General features: G+C 40.2%; 1 protein-coding gene across 2 annotated transcripts in view; it reads left to right on the forward strand.

The window, feature by feature from the left end:
* The first annotated feature begins 29 nt into the window (after positions 1-29).
* The window catches only part of ORC1 (origin recognition complex subunit 1), a 34161-nt gene continuing 18486 nt past the window's right edge, over positions 30-15704 (forward strand). The window contains exons 1-6 of one of the 2 annotated variants that reach the window (XM_029229362.1): positions 30-168; positions 4859-4922; positions 5614-5710; positions 6360-6487; positions 8039-8217; positions 9387-9705. In XM_029229362.1, the coding sequence (XP_029085195.1) occupies positions 5619-5710; positions 6360-6487; positions 8039-8217; positions 9387-9705 (718 nt within the window). In that variant the 5' untranslated portion in view covers positions 30-168; positions 4859-4922; positions 5614-5618. Of the gene's footprint in view, positions 169-4858; positions 4923-5613; positions 5711-6359; positions 6488-8038; positions 8218-9386; positions 9710-15704 lie in introns of those variants that run through there. The other variant, XM_029229363.1, reaches the window with a different exon arrangement.

The following is a 15704-nucleotide window of genomic DNA, read 5'->3' on the forward strand; positions in this document are numbered from 1 at the left end:
CTTCTTTCCATTCCTCGGGAGGCCCCCGCTTCGGCTCCGGTACGCGGCTGGTAGCTGTAAGAGGAGTGTCCCCGGGCAGTTAGATTTGCTGCAGCTCCACGAGCTCCTGAAGCGGGGACGGTGGGAAGCGGAGGGCTTGCGCCCAGCTCCAACAAACTGCGGCGCCCGGTGAGTGTGGCGTCCCACGGGCTGGAGAGGGATCTGAGCCGCGGGACTGAGGAATTGTTCTCTGTGGACTCATTCAGCCATTATCCATTCAGCAGATATGTACTAAGCGCCTATTATTAAGTGCCAGGCACGTTCTAAACCCTTTAGGAACGTTTTACTTTCCACATTGCGATTTCTAACAGCTTTTCTCCCGGGGACTGCGACCCTGTAGCGGGGAAACCGAAAGCCAACAACAGAAAAGCGTGAACACTCCTGTCCTCAGCGCCCTGAGACTCTCAGTAATGATCTGAACCATGTGAACCTTCCATCTGCATGGCCCTTGTGAAGCAGTCGCATCTTTTCCTCATTTCAGCGTAGTGTTATGTAGCAAGCACCACAGGGAAGGCGGAGCAGCAGAAGTTATTACCCGATTTTGCGGATGTAGCAGTTGCTCCCAGAGAGAAAGAGACTTGTCTAAGTCCCTTTTTGTGACTAAGCGGCCTGAGCTCCTACCCAGGTCTTCTTTTCCCCAGAAGAGCTGCTCTTAACTGCTGGGCTCTCATCCACCTTATTTCCAGGAGGAGAGTGTAATGGCACCTCTTTTATTTTCTCTAGTCTAACCCCGGGATAGAAGGGCCTTCTTCTTTTTTTTTTTTTTTTTTTGCGGTACTTGGACCTCTCACTGTTGTGGCCTCTCCCGTTGCGGAGCACAGGCTCCGGACGCGCAGGCCTAGCGGCCATGGCTCATGGGCCCAGCCGCTCTGCGGCATGTGGGATCTTCCCAGACCGGGGCACGAACCCGTGTCCCCTGCATCGGCAGGCGGACTCTCAACCACTGCGCCACCAATGAAGAGAAGGGCCTTCTATTTTGACAGTTGGAAAAAGCACTGGACTTAGAGGCATGAGATGCGAGATTCTTATCTTGGACTCTCTGCAAATTGCAATGATCGTATATGGCAGTTTTCGATTTTAGTTATCTATAAAAGTGGTACCCTCTTCCCTGCTGTATTGGGTGGTTGTGAACGCCATTGGAGGTTTCTGGTGTGAGATCATGTTTATCAAGTCCCTCTGCAACAGATTTTAATGTAACAAAGGGCGATATATGGACTTTAGAAGGTTTATGAATTCTCTGAAATTAAATGCAAAATTTTGTCTGAATTGTATGTGTTTCATAACATTCATCAAATTATTAAAAAAAAAAAAAAGAATCACTGTCCCTTACACATAAATGCAAGGGACTGGGGAAGTGAATTGACCATTTTGCATTTTCTCACTTAATCCTCAGTAATTCTAGAATAGTGCCTGGTACAGAATGGATGATTAATAAATAAATATTGGTTGAATAAAAGAAAGTTTCTATTCGTTTGGCCAAAAAGTTCGTTTGGGTTTTCCGTAACATCTTATGGAACTTCCCGAATGAACTTTTCCACCAATCCAATATCCCCATTTTGTGGGTAAGGAAATTAAGGCCCATTTGACCTTTCAGTCAGTGGCTGGGAAGCCTGGCTTATTGTAATAAGCATACCAGAAGCAAGCTGTCTTAGACATGTATTAACATTATCTACTTTCACACAAGGTGTTCTAAGGTAAGTGCTTAAGAGCACAGTCATTGGAATCCAGCTGCTCGGGGTTTGAATTAAGCATGTGCTATCCTGTATAACACTGGGACAACTTACCATCTTGAAGTGCTAATAGCAGCTACCTTTTATTCAGCAAATATTTACTACTGAGTGCCTACCTTGCACTTAGTATGGACTAGCATTGTTCTAGGATTATTGTGAGGATTAAATGAGATAAACGTATCAAGAGTTTTGGTTCTACCTCTGTCTTATTGGATCAATAAATATCTGGTATCATTATTTTTACTGCAACTCCCTTATCTGTTTTCCTTGGGTGTGGCTTCTGGACTGGGTAGTGTGTATGTTCCAGATTTCTGGTATCTGCAACACTAAGAGCCTGTAGTGGGTATCTCCTAGAAGCCAAAGCCTTTGCTAGGCCAAGTCTCGCCTGCCTTTCCACTCCATTCATCACTGCTGTTGGGGAACCTTTTTGCTTACGGTGGATGAGATGCAGTGCTGGGTCGAGGGTAGGAAAGTGGCGTAACAGTGCAAAGAGGCCTGATATATACTATGATTTCCTTATGCTGCCTCTTCAGAAGGACTCCTGATTAATTTTTTGAACTTTTCATGGAAAAACAACCTGCATATAGGAAATGCACAAGTCATATACAGCTCAGTGAGTTTTCTTGAAAAGAACATACCTGTGTAACCAGCATCCAGTTCAAGAAACAACATGTCCAGCATCCCAGAAGCACTCCACTCCCCCACTGTGCTTCCTTTCAGTCACCAAGGTTTCCTTCTATTCTGACTTCTAACACCATAGGTTACTTTTACCTGTTTTTGACCTTTGTGTAAATGGAATCAGTATAGTATGTATTCTTTTGGCGTCTGATTTCTTTAGCTCATTGTTATTTTGTGAGATTTTCCCCACATGTGTGCAGTTGTGGTTGGTGGTTTCATTTCATTGCTGTATAGTGCTGCTATGAACATTCTGGTTCATGTCTTTTGATGATATGTTTGTTTTTCTGTTGGGTATATTCTGTTGGAATTATTGGGTCATAGGATATGCGTATGTTCAGCTTTAGTATATACTGCCAAATTTCCAAAGTGGTTTTACCAATTTACATGCCCTCCAGCAGTGTATGAGAGTTTTGGCTGCTCTACATCCTTACCACACTTGGTATTGTCCTAATGATTTTTTACAAACAGTTCATTCAGGACGTCCCTGGCGGTCCAGTGGTTAAGACTCCATGCTTCCAATGCAGGGGGTGTGGGTTCAATCCCTGGTTGGGGAACTAAATCCCACATGCCGCTTGGCACGGCCAAAAAATTTAAAAAACAAAAAAACCCATTCATTCATTAATTTGTTCAGCTATTATGTGTGAAGTCCTAACCTAGGCCCTGGGGACGCAGTTATGAACAAGACAGACAAGGTCCCAAGATCCCTGCTCTTTTAGAATTTAACATTCTGATGTAGGAAGTACAACAAATAAGAAAGTAATATAATGTTTATGGCTTTGATAATAGGTCGGTGCAATAGAACATGACCTTAGGCAGTAGTATAAGGGGGTGGTGAGTAACTTTCCATTGGGTATCAGTGAAGGCCTATTTGAGGAAGTTTCACTGGAGCTGAGACCTGAGCCATCCCTGCAAAGATATTCAGGAAGAGAGAACAGCAACTGTGTAAGTCTGAGGGCACTAACAACCTTGGTCTGTTTGAGGTTTGGAAAAGCAGGCCTGGAGCATAGTGACAGGCTGAGTTGAGGCAGGTTATGTGGTCCAGGCCCAGAGAGCCTTCCGATACCCCTGCCTGCTCACCCTTTGGTAAATCATCCACCTTTGCACGCATATATGCTTATACTGGTCTCAGTGAACACAGCTCATGATCTAGAAAAGGAGTGTTAAATTTTATCTTGGCTTAGTTTTTGAAAGAGGGTGCATGCTTTAGTAACTAAAATACGGTTTCTATTTAAAGGCGTTGAAAGCATGGATTTGATGACCTTAGGTATACATGAGTACCTTAGGAGTATGGAGATAGTCCTTCTGTATGCCAGCTTTTAGTTTGAAAAAGTGCGATCCTTGTGCCAGTGTTATCAAATATCATAGACACTGTGACAAATCAGAGCATTTATCCTGCAGTTAGATTATTCGAGAATTGTAGAAAATGTGTTGGGAGATTCCACTTTACTACAAAGCACTCTCAGTGATATTCCAATTTTTTTTAATGATGGAGCTTATTTACTTGCATCTTTTGTCTGTATCTCAGTAGCCTATTTTGCCTGATTTCATCGCGGAAAGGTGAAAAGTTACAAGTTTACTGATAGTTCCATGTTACATCTTCCCTTAAAAGGAACGTATATTGAAGGTAAGTTAGAGTTAATATATTTCCTTGAACATTTATTGAGATTCAAACACTTTTACTAACTTTTTGCCAAAAGATTATTAGATATAATGAGTCCAAATGCATTTTTACTTGAGCACAAGTCTCCTACTTGTTTTAACTCATCAGTCTGCTGTTTGTTCATTTCTACAATGTATTTAATTAAAATTAGATTGATTTTAATAACACTATGTTGTGAATTATACTCTAAATGTTCTTAATAGTAATCATTCAGGCATCATTTGTAAGCTGTGCATTTACTAATGACTCAGTATCTTCTTTTTGCTAATTAGTTTCCTCAAATTATATTAAAAAATACCTTTTTTAAAAGCAGAAAATCTTATGGGTCAGAATGTTCCCAAGTAGAATGTAGGACATAATGCTACTGACTTTAGGAAACCAGATTATTTAATCAGGATGTCAATAACGCTATTCTAATTCTGTTGTTTTCAACATGGACTGAAATTATTGGTCCCTCTATCAGTAATTCAGAGAAATTCTGTCAGACTGGATTAAAAAAAATTTTTTTTAAACCCCAGTTTTGTCAAACTTTAGCTCTATAAGAAAAGCATTGAATTTAGAGGAAAGGATTGTTTTCTTAATAACTTAAACTTAAGATAATGAGTTGGCATTATTATTAGGACTCATAGATTGTAGCTTCCATATTGTAAAGGGGATTGTCAAATATGTTTGGATTTTTCATTCTCATTTCAGAATTGTCAGTAAAAATGTCTTTTTTCCCATGTACTTTAATATAGTTGTTTCTTTCCAGCTATTCACAATATTAATATCTAGGACAAAGAAAAAGACCGCTTCCAGCTGCCAGAGCAGTACAGGTCAGTGACCCTGGGGTTTGGTTTTGTTTTGTTTTTAAGGTAAGTGGAATGATACATTTGATAAAATCCATTGCCATTCCCCCAAATGCCCCTTGCATGTTTTTGCCTTCATCCCTTGGAAACCCTCATATCATCCATCTTAGCAATAGCTACCCATTATTTAACATTCATTTTAGAAAACCCCTTTAAGAAATCGTTCCTCCCTGAACAGTCACAAGCCTGGTCCTCTACCTTGCAGTAGTCTCTCTGGCTTTCTCTTGGCTCTTTGCACTGTTAGTTGTCCTTTCGTGTGTTTATATTTTATCCCTACCTAGATTATAAATGTTATAAAGATACTTACGACTACTGTATCACTGTCTTTTAGTTTCACATTATTAGATGTTTCACATCTATCATTGTGTCTTGTACCTAGTAAGTACTTCTAAACATCTATAGTTTTTTACATATTGACCTTTCTGTTTCCCTGGATAGGAAGAGATAAGGCATAGTACCAGATGATACTGAATTGCCTATGTTTGATCTTCATAGAGCTTGACTTTTTCCTCAAAAAAGTTTTTTTTTTCCTAAGTCTAAAGTGTGTGGGAGTGTAGCAGGGGCAGAAAAGAAGGCTGAACCCATTGAAGGCAGGGACTGTTCCCTAGAATCCATCAGAGCATGTCATGTTAACTCAGAGTTAGTGACTTTTACACAGGAGCCATGGCCTACCGTCCTACAAGGCTGAGGACCAGACAAACTTATTCATGGATTGGCAAGCCATTGGATCGAAAACTGCACTACCAAACCTACAAGTGAGTGATAGAGTCCTTTGGTGGACTGAAACTAATAGCTTCTTCAAGCTGAGCTGTTAATAACTTGTATCCAGGGTGTTTTAGGTACTATAGGTTGAGGATTGAGGGACAGTGAATATGAATTGATTGTAAGAGGGTGTGGGTTTGTTTGATGGAAGAAGTTGTTAGCATAAATATAGCAGCTAGCGACACAGGAAGATATTATGTCAGGTTAATGAAATTTGATATGTATGATAATGTCATATCTATTTAAGATAGGTTCGGTATAACTCTGCATGATAACAGGGTAGGATGGATGTTGTTACTACATCCTCTTAGCCCAAGACATCTCTGAACAATCTGATGTTTTTACTGGGCGGCTTTCATGTCTTAGGAAGCCTTTGTTGTTCTTTGTCAATAACTGAGAGAAGTTAGGGTTCATCCTAAGGCCTCTGGATTCATCACCCATGCGAAAACAATTCATTCAATTCATGTTATCTACTCTTGCTTGTGATTTTACTGGTAAATTGGTTTCTAGTAGGATTGGTCAGAAGAGAGAAACTATTCAGGGGGTTTTCTAGTTACAGAGCATATTCCTCTGTGCCCAGGGGTCTGAAGAGCTTGGCCCACCCTAAGAGATTTCCTCACATGTTTCTCTGTTACTTCCTAGAGAAATGAGTGTGAAAATAGAAGGTCGTTTGCCTGAGATTGACCTCCAGGTTGGACAGTTTGTGTTGATCGAAGGGGATGATGATGAAAATCCGTATGTTGCTAAACTGGTTGAGTTGTTTGAAGATGGTGAGTTTGGGGCTGGAATGAAAAGTATTCCTTGTCACTAATGATTGGGAAGTGCTCCGTGGTGGGAACAGGGGTGGTTACTGATTCTTCTGTTCATAGCAGTATATAGGGTGTGCCTATGGGCTCACTTAAGTACCAGCTGTACCCTCTTCCACCTAGTGAACATCCTTACTCACTAGAGCAATATTGGGTAAAAATGGGAATGGAGGGCTCAAGAATTTAGCTTTTGCATTATTTTTAGGAGGGGGTAAGAATGGCCATTAAGGCAGGATTGTTGGAGTGGAGAGAAAGGATGGATTTAGGAAGAAGGAGGAAGGGAAATAATAGGTGATTTGCACTCTAGTAGAGACGTGTCCTTAAATTTTGGCATGAGGAAGTTAGTAATTTTGCAAATGCAAAGTTACTTTTACTAGGGAGGCAGTAAATTGGATTGGGTAGGTGTATCACTTGATTGACGTTCAGTCAGAAAAACAGAAACACTTTAGTTGTTTTATTTACCCAGAGGGACTTGTGTATAGGTGTTGAAAAGGCTGGAGAAGCAAACAGTGGTGTTTCCCAGAGATCAGTAAGTGCAGAAAGCCAGTACTACCCTTAAGGCTAGAGGAGCAAAAGTAGTGTGAACTGGTGCCTGCAAGGCCACATTCTCAGCCGCAGCTGATTTTCTCAGCTGTTAGCCCTCTGCAGACCAGAGAAGAGCACAGAAAAGTGGGAATGGAGCGGAACTCCGAAAGGAAGATGAAAAAGGATAGTAATTTAAACTATTACAAAACTGCTTCTTTCCAAAGCTAGGAGAGGAGTATGTGGAAGTTAGTCCTAGTCCTGTGGCAGTTTTTATGCCTAAAAGAAGGAACTGATAGAGTGGATGAAGGTATTTTACATTATAGAGATAGGGAGGATATTCAACAAGTATGGAGGAAAACTTCATCAAACTAACATCCACTAGGGAGAGGACATCAGCAGGATGGGCTTTTGTTATTTGAGGTTTGGGCCTTTGTGTATAGATTTTAGAACCATGTATTGTGCTACACTGGATGGCTTCAGTCTTTCTCTGAAGAGAGCTAAGGAAGAGAAGAGGCAGTGATGATGGTGGCACTAATGAGTATATGTCCTTTCACTTGGAGCTAACACTGGTATGGAGTGATGTTAATGGTATATTATGATGATAAAGCTGAAGATTGCAAGCATATGTTTGCCAGAAGTCATCTCAGTGGCTGATGCTCTGAGTCTTGCTAGGAGTTTTGTTTTGATTTGCAGAATTTGTTCAGTAACTGTGATTAGAATTGCTCCTCTCAAACGCCTTTTACAATTTATGTGATGACCGATAGCACCATTTGGACGTGGAGCAAAGTGAGAAGAACGTGGGTGCTGGGTGGAGTCAGATTGCCGCTGGTTGGTCTTGTGACCTTTGACAAATTATTTAAGGGCCCTGAAATGTGATCACTTCACCGGTAAAAGGGAGACAGCCATAGTACTTACCTTGTAGGATTACTGTGAGGATTAGGATAATGTTTATTATCTTTAACCTTACCTTTTCCATCTATCCCTCCCTAGATTTTGAACCTTATTCCAAGAAACGTGCTCGAGTACAATGGTTTATCCGATTCTGTGAAGTCCCTGTCTGTAAACAGCATTTGCTGGGCCGGAAGCCTGATGCACAAGAGATATTCTGGTATGATTACCCTGCCTGTAACAGCAACATTAATGCCGAGACCATCATTGGCCACGTGCAGGTAGGTGATGCCTTGATCCTCAGTTCTATCTTGAAGCTTATTTCTGGCTGATTCCTAAGCTTATTACTGGCTCTCATTTACCTCACGGAAACGCATTTTTCCTGTTTGTCACCTTCTCTGCTTGCCTGCCTACTTCCTTTCAACAACAAATATTTATTGAGAGCACTTACCATGTGTTAGGAGCCTCCTGGAGGAAGTGACATTAGGGTTGTGACCTGAGGGATGAGCAGGAATTAGCAGGTGTATCTCAGTGGGAAATTATATTTAGCTGTGATTGTGGCAGGCATAAAGCACTTTGAGGCTGAATACCCTTGCTTAAATGAGGACTTCACCTTGAGTGAATCAGTACAAAGAGTGTAATTGCTCCAGGCAAATGTGTGTTATGAGATTTTATGATAAATCAGGTTTAAAGAGTTGTAGGCTGAATTGAGACACTGGTTTGGAGACTAGGATATGGGTTATTTCTCAAGCTACTTCAGGCCCCCAAAATGGGATTAGATCTGGATATGAAGTGTGGTCACATGGTGACTAGGTGGTTGGTAGGGCAGGGAGACCATGGCTTGGCATGACTATAGTCAGATTTTTCCACTCTATGGGCCCAGCATATCATGTGCCACAGAATAATTTATCTCTGAGTTAAATGAGTGAAGAGGTGAAAGGCAGATGTAGAAGTTGAAGCAGCAAGATGGGTGGATTTGGAAAGGTAGGGGGCATGTTTAGGCAGGAGCACCATGGTGGGAATGAGCAGGACTGTGACAAGCCAAGCTCGACTAGTGGTGGGAAGCCCTTTTGAAGAGCACTGAGCACTCAGGAGGTAAAGTGGGGTCAGATTTTAGAAGGTAGTGAAAATCAGTTTAAGTAATCTGATCTTGCAGAGTGGGTAGCCATTGTAGACTATTGAGCAGGGGGGCATGCTCAGAGAAGTTTTTATGGGAAAACTTGGCATGGGTGAATAGAATGGACTAGAAAAGAAAACATGAGATATGGATATCAGCAAGGAGGACTCTGTGGAAATATGCTATGCCATGTCCATGCCTCTTTTGTTTAGAAAAGTAATTGTTCCAGGTAAGAATGCAGACTTAAATGCTCTTTAATCATAGCTCTCATAGAGGCTTCGTTGACTCTTTGGGTCCTCATTTCTTTATATCATCCATACTTCCTAAATTCAGGTAGTAGCTTTAGCCCCAGATGAAGTGATACCTATGGATCTGAAAAATGAGAAGACATTCTTTGTTAAACTATCTTGGAATGAGAAAAAATTCAAACCACTACCTCCAGAACTATTTGCACAGTTGGATAAGCTACAAGAAAGCAACCCTAGATGCCAGAAGTCCATGGAAGCCAAAACTAAAAGTACAGAAAGCCCTTCTTGGACCACAGCAGAACATGTGGTCAAAAGGATTGAATCAAGGCACTCCACCTCCAAATCTCGCCAAACTCCTTCCCATCCTGTCACCCCAAGGGCAAGGAAGAGGCTGGAGCTCAGCAGTAAGTGTAAAATGGGTCACAGTGGGCAATACTGAGGCTAAAGGAAAATGATAAAATATTAATTCATGCTATAGTATTGAGTTAGTGCAGCAGTGAGCCAAGTACTAATTGGACGTCTCTTGAAATATATATCACATAAGATTTACCATTTTAATCTTTTTTTGTGTGTGTGCGGTACGCGGGCCTCTCACTGTTGTGGCCTCTCCCGTTGCGGAGCACAGGCTCCGGACGCGCAGGCTCAGCGGCCATGGCTCACGTGCACAGCCGCTCTGCGGCATGTGGGATCTTCCCGGACCGGGGCACGAACCTGTGTCCCCTGCATCGGCAGGTGGACTCTCAACCACTGCACCACCAGGGAAGCCCCATTTTAATCATTTTTAAATGTACAGTTTAGTGGCATTAAGTACATTCACATTGTATAACCATCCCCATCATCTTCCGAAACAATCTCTCCAACCATTAAGCAATAACTTCCCATTCCCTCGTGCCCCATCCTCTGTTAACCACCATTCTACTTTTTGTCTCTGAATTTGACTTCTCCAAATACCTCATATAAGTGGAATCGTACAGTATTTATTCTTTTCTGACTGGTTTAATAAAGTTAGTATAATGTCCTCAAGGTTCATCATGTTGTAGCATGTGTCAAAATTTCCTTTTTTAAAAAATTGAGATATAATTGACATCTAGCATTATAACATATTAGTTTCATGTATACAACATAATGATTTGATATTTGTATATATTGTGAGATGATTACCACAGTAAGTTTAACTAACATCCATCACCATACATGCAGCTACTATGGAAAACAGTATGGAGGTTCTTTAAAAAACTAAAAATACAGTTGCCATATGATCCAGCAATCCCACTCCTGGGTATATATCTGGAGAAAAGTCTAATTTGAAAAGATACATGCACTCCAGTGTTCATAGCAGCACTATTTACAATAGCCAAGACATGGAAGCAACCTAAATGTCCATTGACAGATGAATGGATAAAGATGTGATATATTTGTATATATATATACACAAAGGAATACTACTGAGCCATAAAAAGGAATGAAATAATGCCATTTGCAACAACATGGATGGACCTAGAAATCATCATACTAAGTGAAGTAAGTCAGAGAAAGACAAATACCATATAACATCACTTATATGTGGAATCTAAAATATGACACAAATGAAATTATTTACAAAACAGAAACAGATCCACAGACATAGAAAACAAACTTATGGTTACCAATGGGGAAAGGGGGTGGGGGAAGGGTAAATTAGGAGTTTGAGATTACCAGATACAAAGTACTATATATAAAATAGATAAACAGAGAGGTTCTATTGGGCAGCACAGGGAACTATATTCAACATCCTGTGATAAACCATAATGGAAAAGAATATATAGAGAGAGAACTGAATCACTTTGCTATATACCAGAAACTGACACAACAATGTAAATCAACTATACTTCAATTTAAAAAAAAAGAAACATCTGTCATGATACATAGTTACAGTTTTTTGTCTTGTGATGCGAACTTTTAAGATTTACTCTCTTAGCAACTTTCAAACATGCAACACAGTATTAATTGTAGTCACCATGCTGTACATTACATCACCATGACTTATTTATTTTATAACTGGAAGTTTGTACCTTTTGGCTACCTTAACCCATTTTGCCCAATTCCTCAACCACTGCCTCTGACGACCACCAATCTGTTCTCTGTATCTATGAGCTTGGTTTTCATTTTTGTTTTTGTTTTTTAATTTAGATTCCATATATAAGTGAAATCCTATGGTATTTGTCTTTCTCTGTGTGATTTATTTCACTTGGCATAATGCCCTCAAGGTCTATCTGTGTCACAAATAACAGGATTTCCTTCCTTTTTATGGCTGAGTAATATTCCATTGTATATACATACCACATTTTCTTTTATTTTTTTAAAGTTTATGTAAGATTGGCTTCATTTCTTTATTTTTTTTAATATTTATTTATTTAATTGGCTCCATGGGTCTTAGCTGCAACACATGGGATCTTATTTGCAGCATGTGGGATCTTTAGTTGAAGCATGAGGGATCTTTAGTTATGGCATGCTAACTCTTAGTTGTGACATGAGAGATCTAGTTCCCTGACCAGGGATTGAACCCGGGCCCCCTGCATTGAGAGCGTGGAATCTTAGCCACTGGACCACCAGGGAAGTCCCACATACCATATTTTCTTTATCCATTCATCCATTGATGCACACTTAGGTTGTTTCCATATCTTGGCTATTGGAAATAATGCTACAGTGAACATGGGGGTGCATTTGTCTTTTCAAGTTAGTGTTTTTGTTTACTTCAGATAAGTATGCAAAAGTGGAATTGCTGGATCATATGGTAGTTTTTTGTTTGTTTTAAATAAATTTATTTATTTATTTTTGGCTGCATGGGGTCTTCGTTGCTGCACGCGGATTTTCTCTAGTTGCGGTGAGTGGGGGTTACTCTTCGTTGCGGTGCATGGGCTTCTCATTGCGGTGGCTTCTCTTGTTGCGGAACACAGGCTCTAGGTGTGTGGGCTTCAGTAGTTGCAGCACACGGGCCCTAGAGCACGCTGGCTTCATTAGTTGTGGTGCACAGGGTTAGTTGTTCCGCATCATGTGGGATCTTCCTGGACCAGGGCTCAAACCTGTGTCCCCTGCATTGGCAGGCGGATTCTTAACCACTGTGCCACCAGGGAAGTCCCTCATATGGTAGTTTTATTTTTAGCTTTTTGAGGATTCTCCATACTGTTATCCATAGTGGCCGCACCAATTTACATTCCCACCAACAGTGCATAAGGGTTCCCTTTTCTCCATATCCTCGCCAACACTTGTTATTTGTTTTCTTTCTGATGGTAGCCATTCTGACAGGTGTGAGATGATACTTCATCTTGATTTTCATTTCTCTGATGATTAGTGACATTGAGCACCTTTTCATGTACCTATTGGCCATCTGTATAGCTTCACTTGGAATAATGTCTATTCGGGTCCTCTGTCCATTTTTTAATCTCATTGTTTGTTTTCCTGCTATTGTATGAGTTCTTGATATACTTTGGATATTAACCCCTTATCAGATATTTGATTTGCAAATATTTTCTCCTATTCAGTAGGTTGCCTTTTCATTTTTTTGGTGGTTTCCTTGATGTCCAGAAGCTTTTTAGTTTGGTGTAGTCCCACTTGTTTTTTACTTTTGTTGCCTTTGTTTTTGGTGTCAGATCCAAAAAATCATCATCAAGATCCATGTCAAGGAGCTTATTACCACCTATGTTTTCATCTAAGAGTTGTATGGTTTCAAGCCTTACATTCAAGTCTTTAATCCATTTTGAATTAATTTTTGTGTATGATGTAAGATAGTAGTCCAGTTTCATTCTTCTGCATGTTTCAATTCTTCTGTCCAATTTTTCCAGCATCATTTAATGAAGAGTCTGTCCTTTCCTTATTGTATGTTCTTGGCTCCTTTGTTGTAAATTAATTGGTCATATATATGTGAGTTTGTTTCTGGGCTTTCTATTTTGTTCCATCGATCTGTGTGCCAAAACCATACTGTTTGGATTGCGGTAGCTTTGTAATATAATTTCAAATCAGGGATTGTGATGCCTCCAGGTTTGTTTTTCTTTCTCAAGATTGCTTTGGCTTTTTGGGGTAAAGTTTCCTTTCTGTTTAATGTTTTGAGGAACCACCATACTCTTCCATAGCAGCTGCATCATTTTACATTCTTATCAGTAACACACAAGAGTTCCATTTCCCCACATTGTCACCAACTATTTAGATCTTGTTATTATTATGTTGTTTTATATTGTTATTTTCTGTGGTTTTGATTGTAGCTATGCTAATGGGTGTGAGGTAGTATGTCATTGTTACATTTCTCTAATGATTAGTGATGTTAAGCCCTGTAATTAGCTAATTCTTCAAGAGCTTAGCTACTAAGGTGACATTGCTTTTAGATCCTTAGTGGAAGAGCTAAGAAATATATATATATATATATATTTGTTATAGTGTTAAAACTCTTAAATTCATACTCATACTTCTAATCTATACTATGGGGTTCTTTCCATCCTTCCCACATTCCATAATTCCAAATCAAAATTGATTTGCAGTTTTTATGCCTTTAGAATATATTCCACTGAGGGAGTAACGTTACTTTGATTAAATTTTTTTCTTCCACCAATGGTTATTTTATTGGTGATATACAGTTAGGTTCTTTCATTTCTGTTTAATTTTAGGGCTTTTCCCATCTCTGATTGATTTTCAAAACATTAGCATAGTTAAAGAGTCAAAACTATTTAAGACAAGTGTACTCAGATAAGCCCCATTCCTTTCTTTACCCTTGCTCCCTGTTTCTACCTCATCTTTTGTAGGTAATCAATTTTATTAGTTTCTGGTTTATTTTTCCTTTGGTTTTTGCAAAAATCAACAGATAAATCAAAACACACACAGACATATATACACACAGTCATATACAAACATGCATATAATTTTTATTTTATTATAGTTTTATTTCCCATTCTTTCTTACCCAGTAGGGTATTATACTGGATGTATTCTTTTCCATTTTAACTTTTTTCACTAATGATATATCTGAAAGCTACTCCATGGCTGTTCTGAGAGCTCATCCTCATCCTATTATGTGTCCTTAATTTTTCTGTTTATGTGCCAAGTTCATTGAGTATAAGTTATTTGCATTCTTGATAGCTCCTTAATAGGAGCTATCAAGAATACAAATGTTTAGGAGCTGAATATAAACATATAAACCATTTTGGAAATGCAGACGACTACTAGAGAAATAATTTGTAATACCACCATTTAGAAATAATTGAGTGTTTTTTTCACTGTTGATTTTGTAGGACCTTGAAAGTTAGGGTAAAAAATTTAAACTTGACACAGTTACATAATTAGATGAGGCAGATATGATGAAACTATTTTGGATTGTTTTTGACAGAAAGATGGGGAAATGAAGCATGAGGGAGACTAGGACTTTGGGACATTTTTACATTAATCTAGACATGAGTTACCCTCATATTTACCACACAGGTACTAGATGACTTCTTACCTTGTCTGCAGCTATTCCACACACACCCTGTGCTGTGACTAAAGTGAACTCCTCTGCCCAGTGCTTTCCTGCCTCGTTGCCTTAGCTCACATCAATCTCATTTATTCTCTTCACTTATTCCCCTCCTTCCCCTTTCAACTCTGTTGAAATTTTGCCTTTCTTTCAAGGTCTGTCTCAAAAGCCATGTTTATTAGCACTTAGGTGCTTTAGGACAATTTTTAAACTTCATAATATAGATGTTTATGTGTATCATCTGCCCTGTTACTTTTGGCTGCGTTGGGTCTTCGTTGCTGCATGCGGGCTTTCTCTAGTTGCAGCAAGCGGGGGCTACTCTTCATTGTGGTGCACAGGCTTCTCATTGCGGTGGCGTCTCTTGTCGCAGAGCAAGGGCTCTAGGCACGTGGGCTTCAGTAGTTGCAGCTTGCAGGCTCAGTAGTTGCGGCATGCGGGCCCTAGAGCATGTGGGCTTCAGTAGTTGTGGTGTGCAGGCTCAGTAGTTGTGGCTTGTGAACTCTAGAGCGCAGGCTCAGTAGTTGTGGTGCACGGGCTTAGTTGCTCCGCAGCATGTGGGATCTCCCCAGACCAGGGATCGAACCCATGTCCCCTGCATTGGCAGGCAGATTCTTAACCACTGAGCCACCAGGGAAGTCCCACATATCTTTTAATAGCTCAATTGCTATCTGTGAATGAATGTCCAGGTTCTTGGTGCCTTTGGTCATGGTGAGAGAGGAGCAGATCCAAATGTGGCTCTGTGTGTTCTTAGAACCCAGTTGGTTACCCCCCACCCCCACCCCCGGGGACCCATCTTCTCTCTGTTGGTAGATATAATCTGGGTTAAGAAAAATCTAGGACTTGGTATTACTCAACAGAGTCGTTGGTATAAATTTTTTCAGATGCTGTTGAATGGGGCCTTAGGATGTGCAGTATCACCCTGGTTGAG

The sequence above is a fragment of the Monodon monoceros genome, unplaced genomic scaffold (genome assembly GCF_005190385.1).
Source record: "Monodon monoceros isolate NGI ecotype Baffin Bay Population unplaced genomic scaffold, NGI_Narwhal_1 Super_Scaffold_18, whole genome shotgun sequence".
In the NCBI taxonomy this organism is placed as follows: domain Eukaryota; kingdom Metazoa; phylum Chordata; class Mammalia; order Artiodactyla; family Monodontidae; genus Monodon; species Monodon monoceros.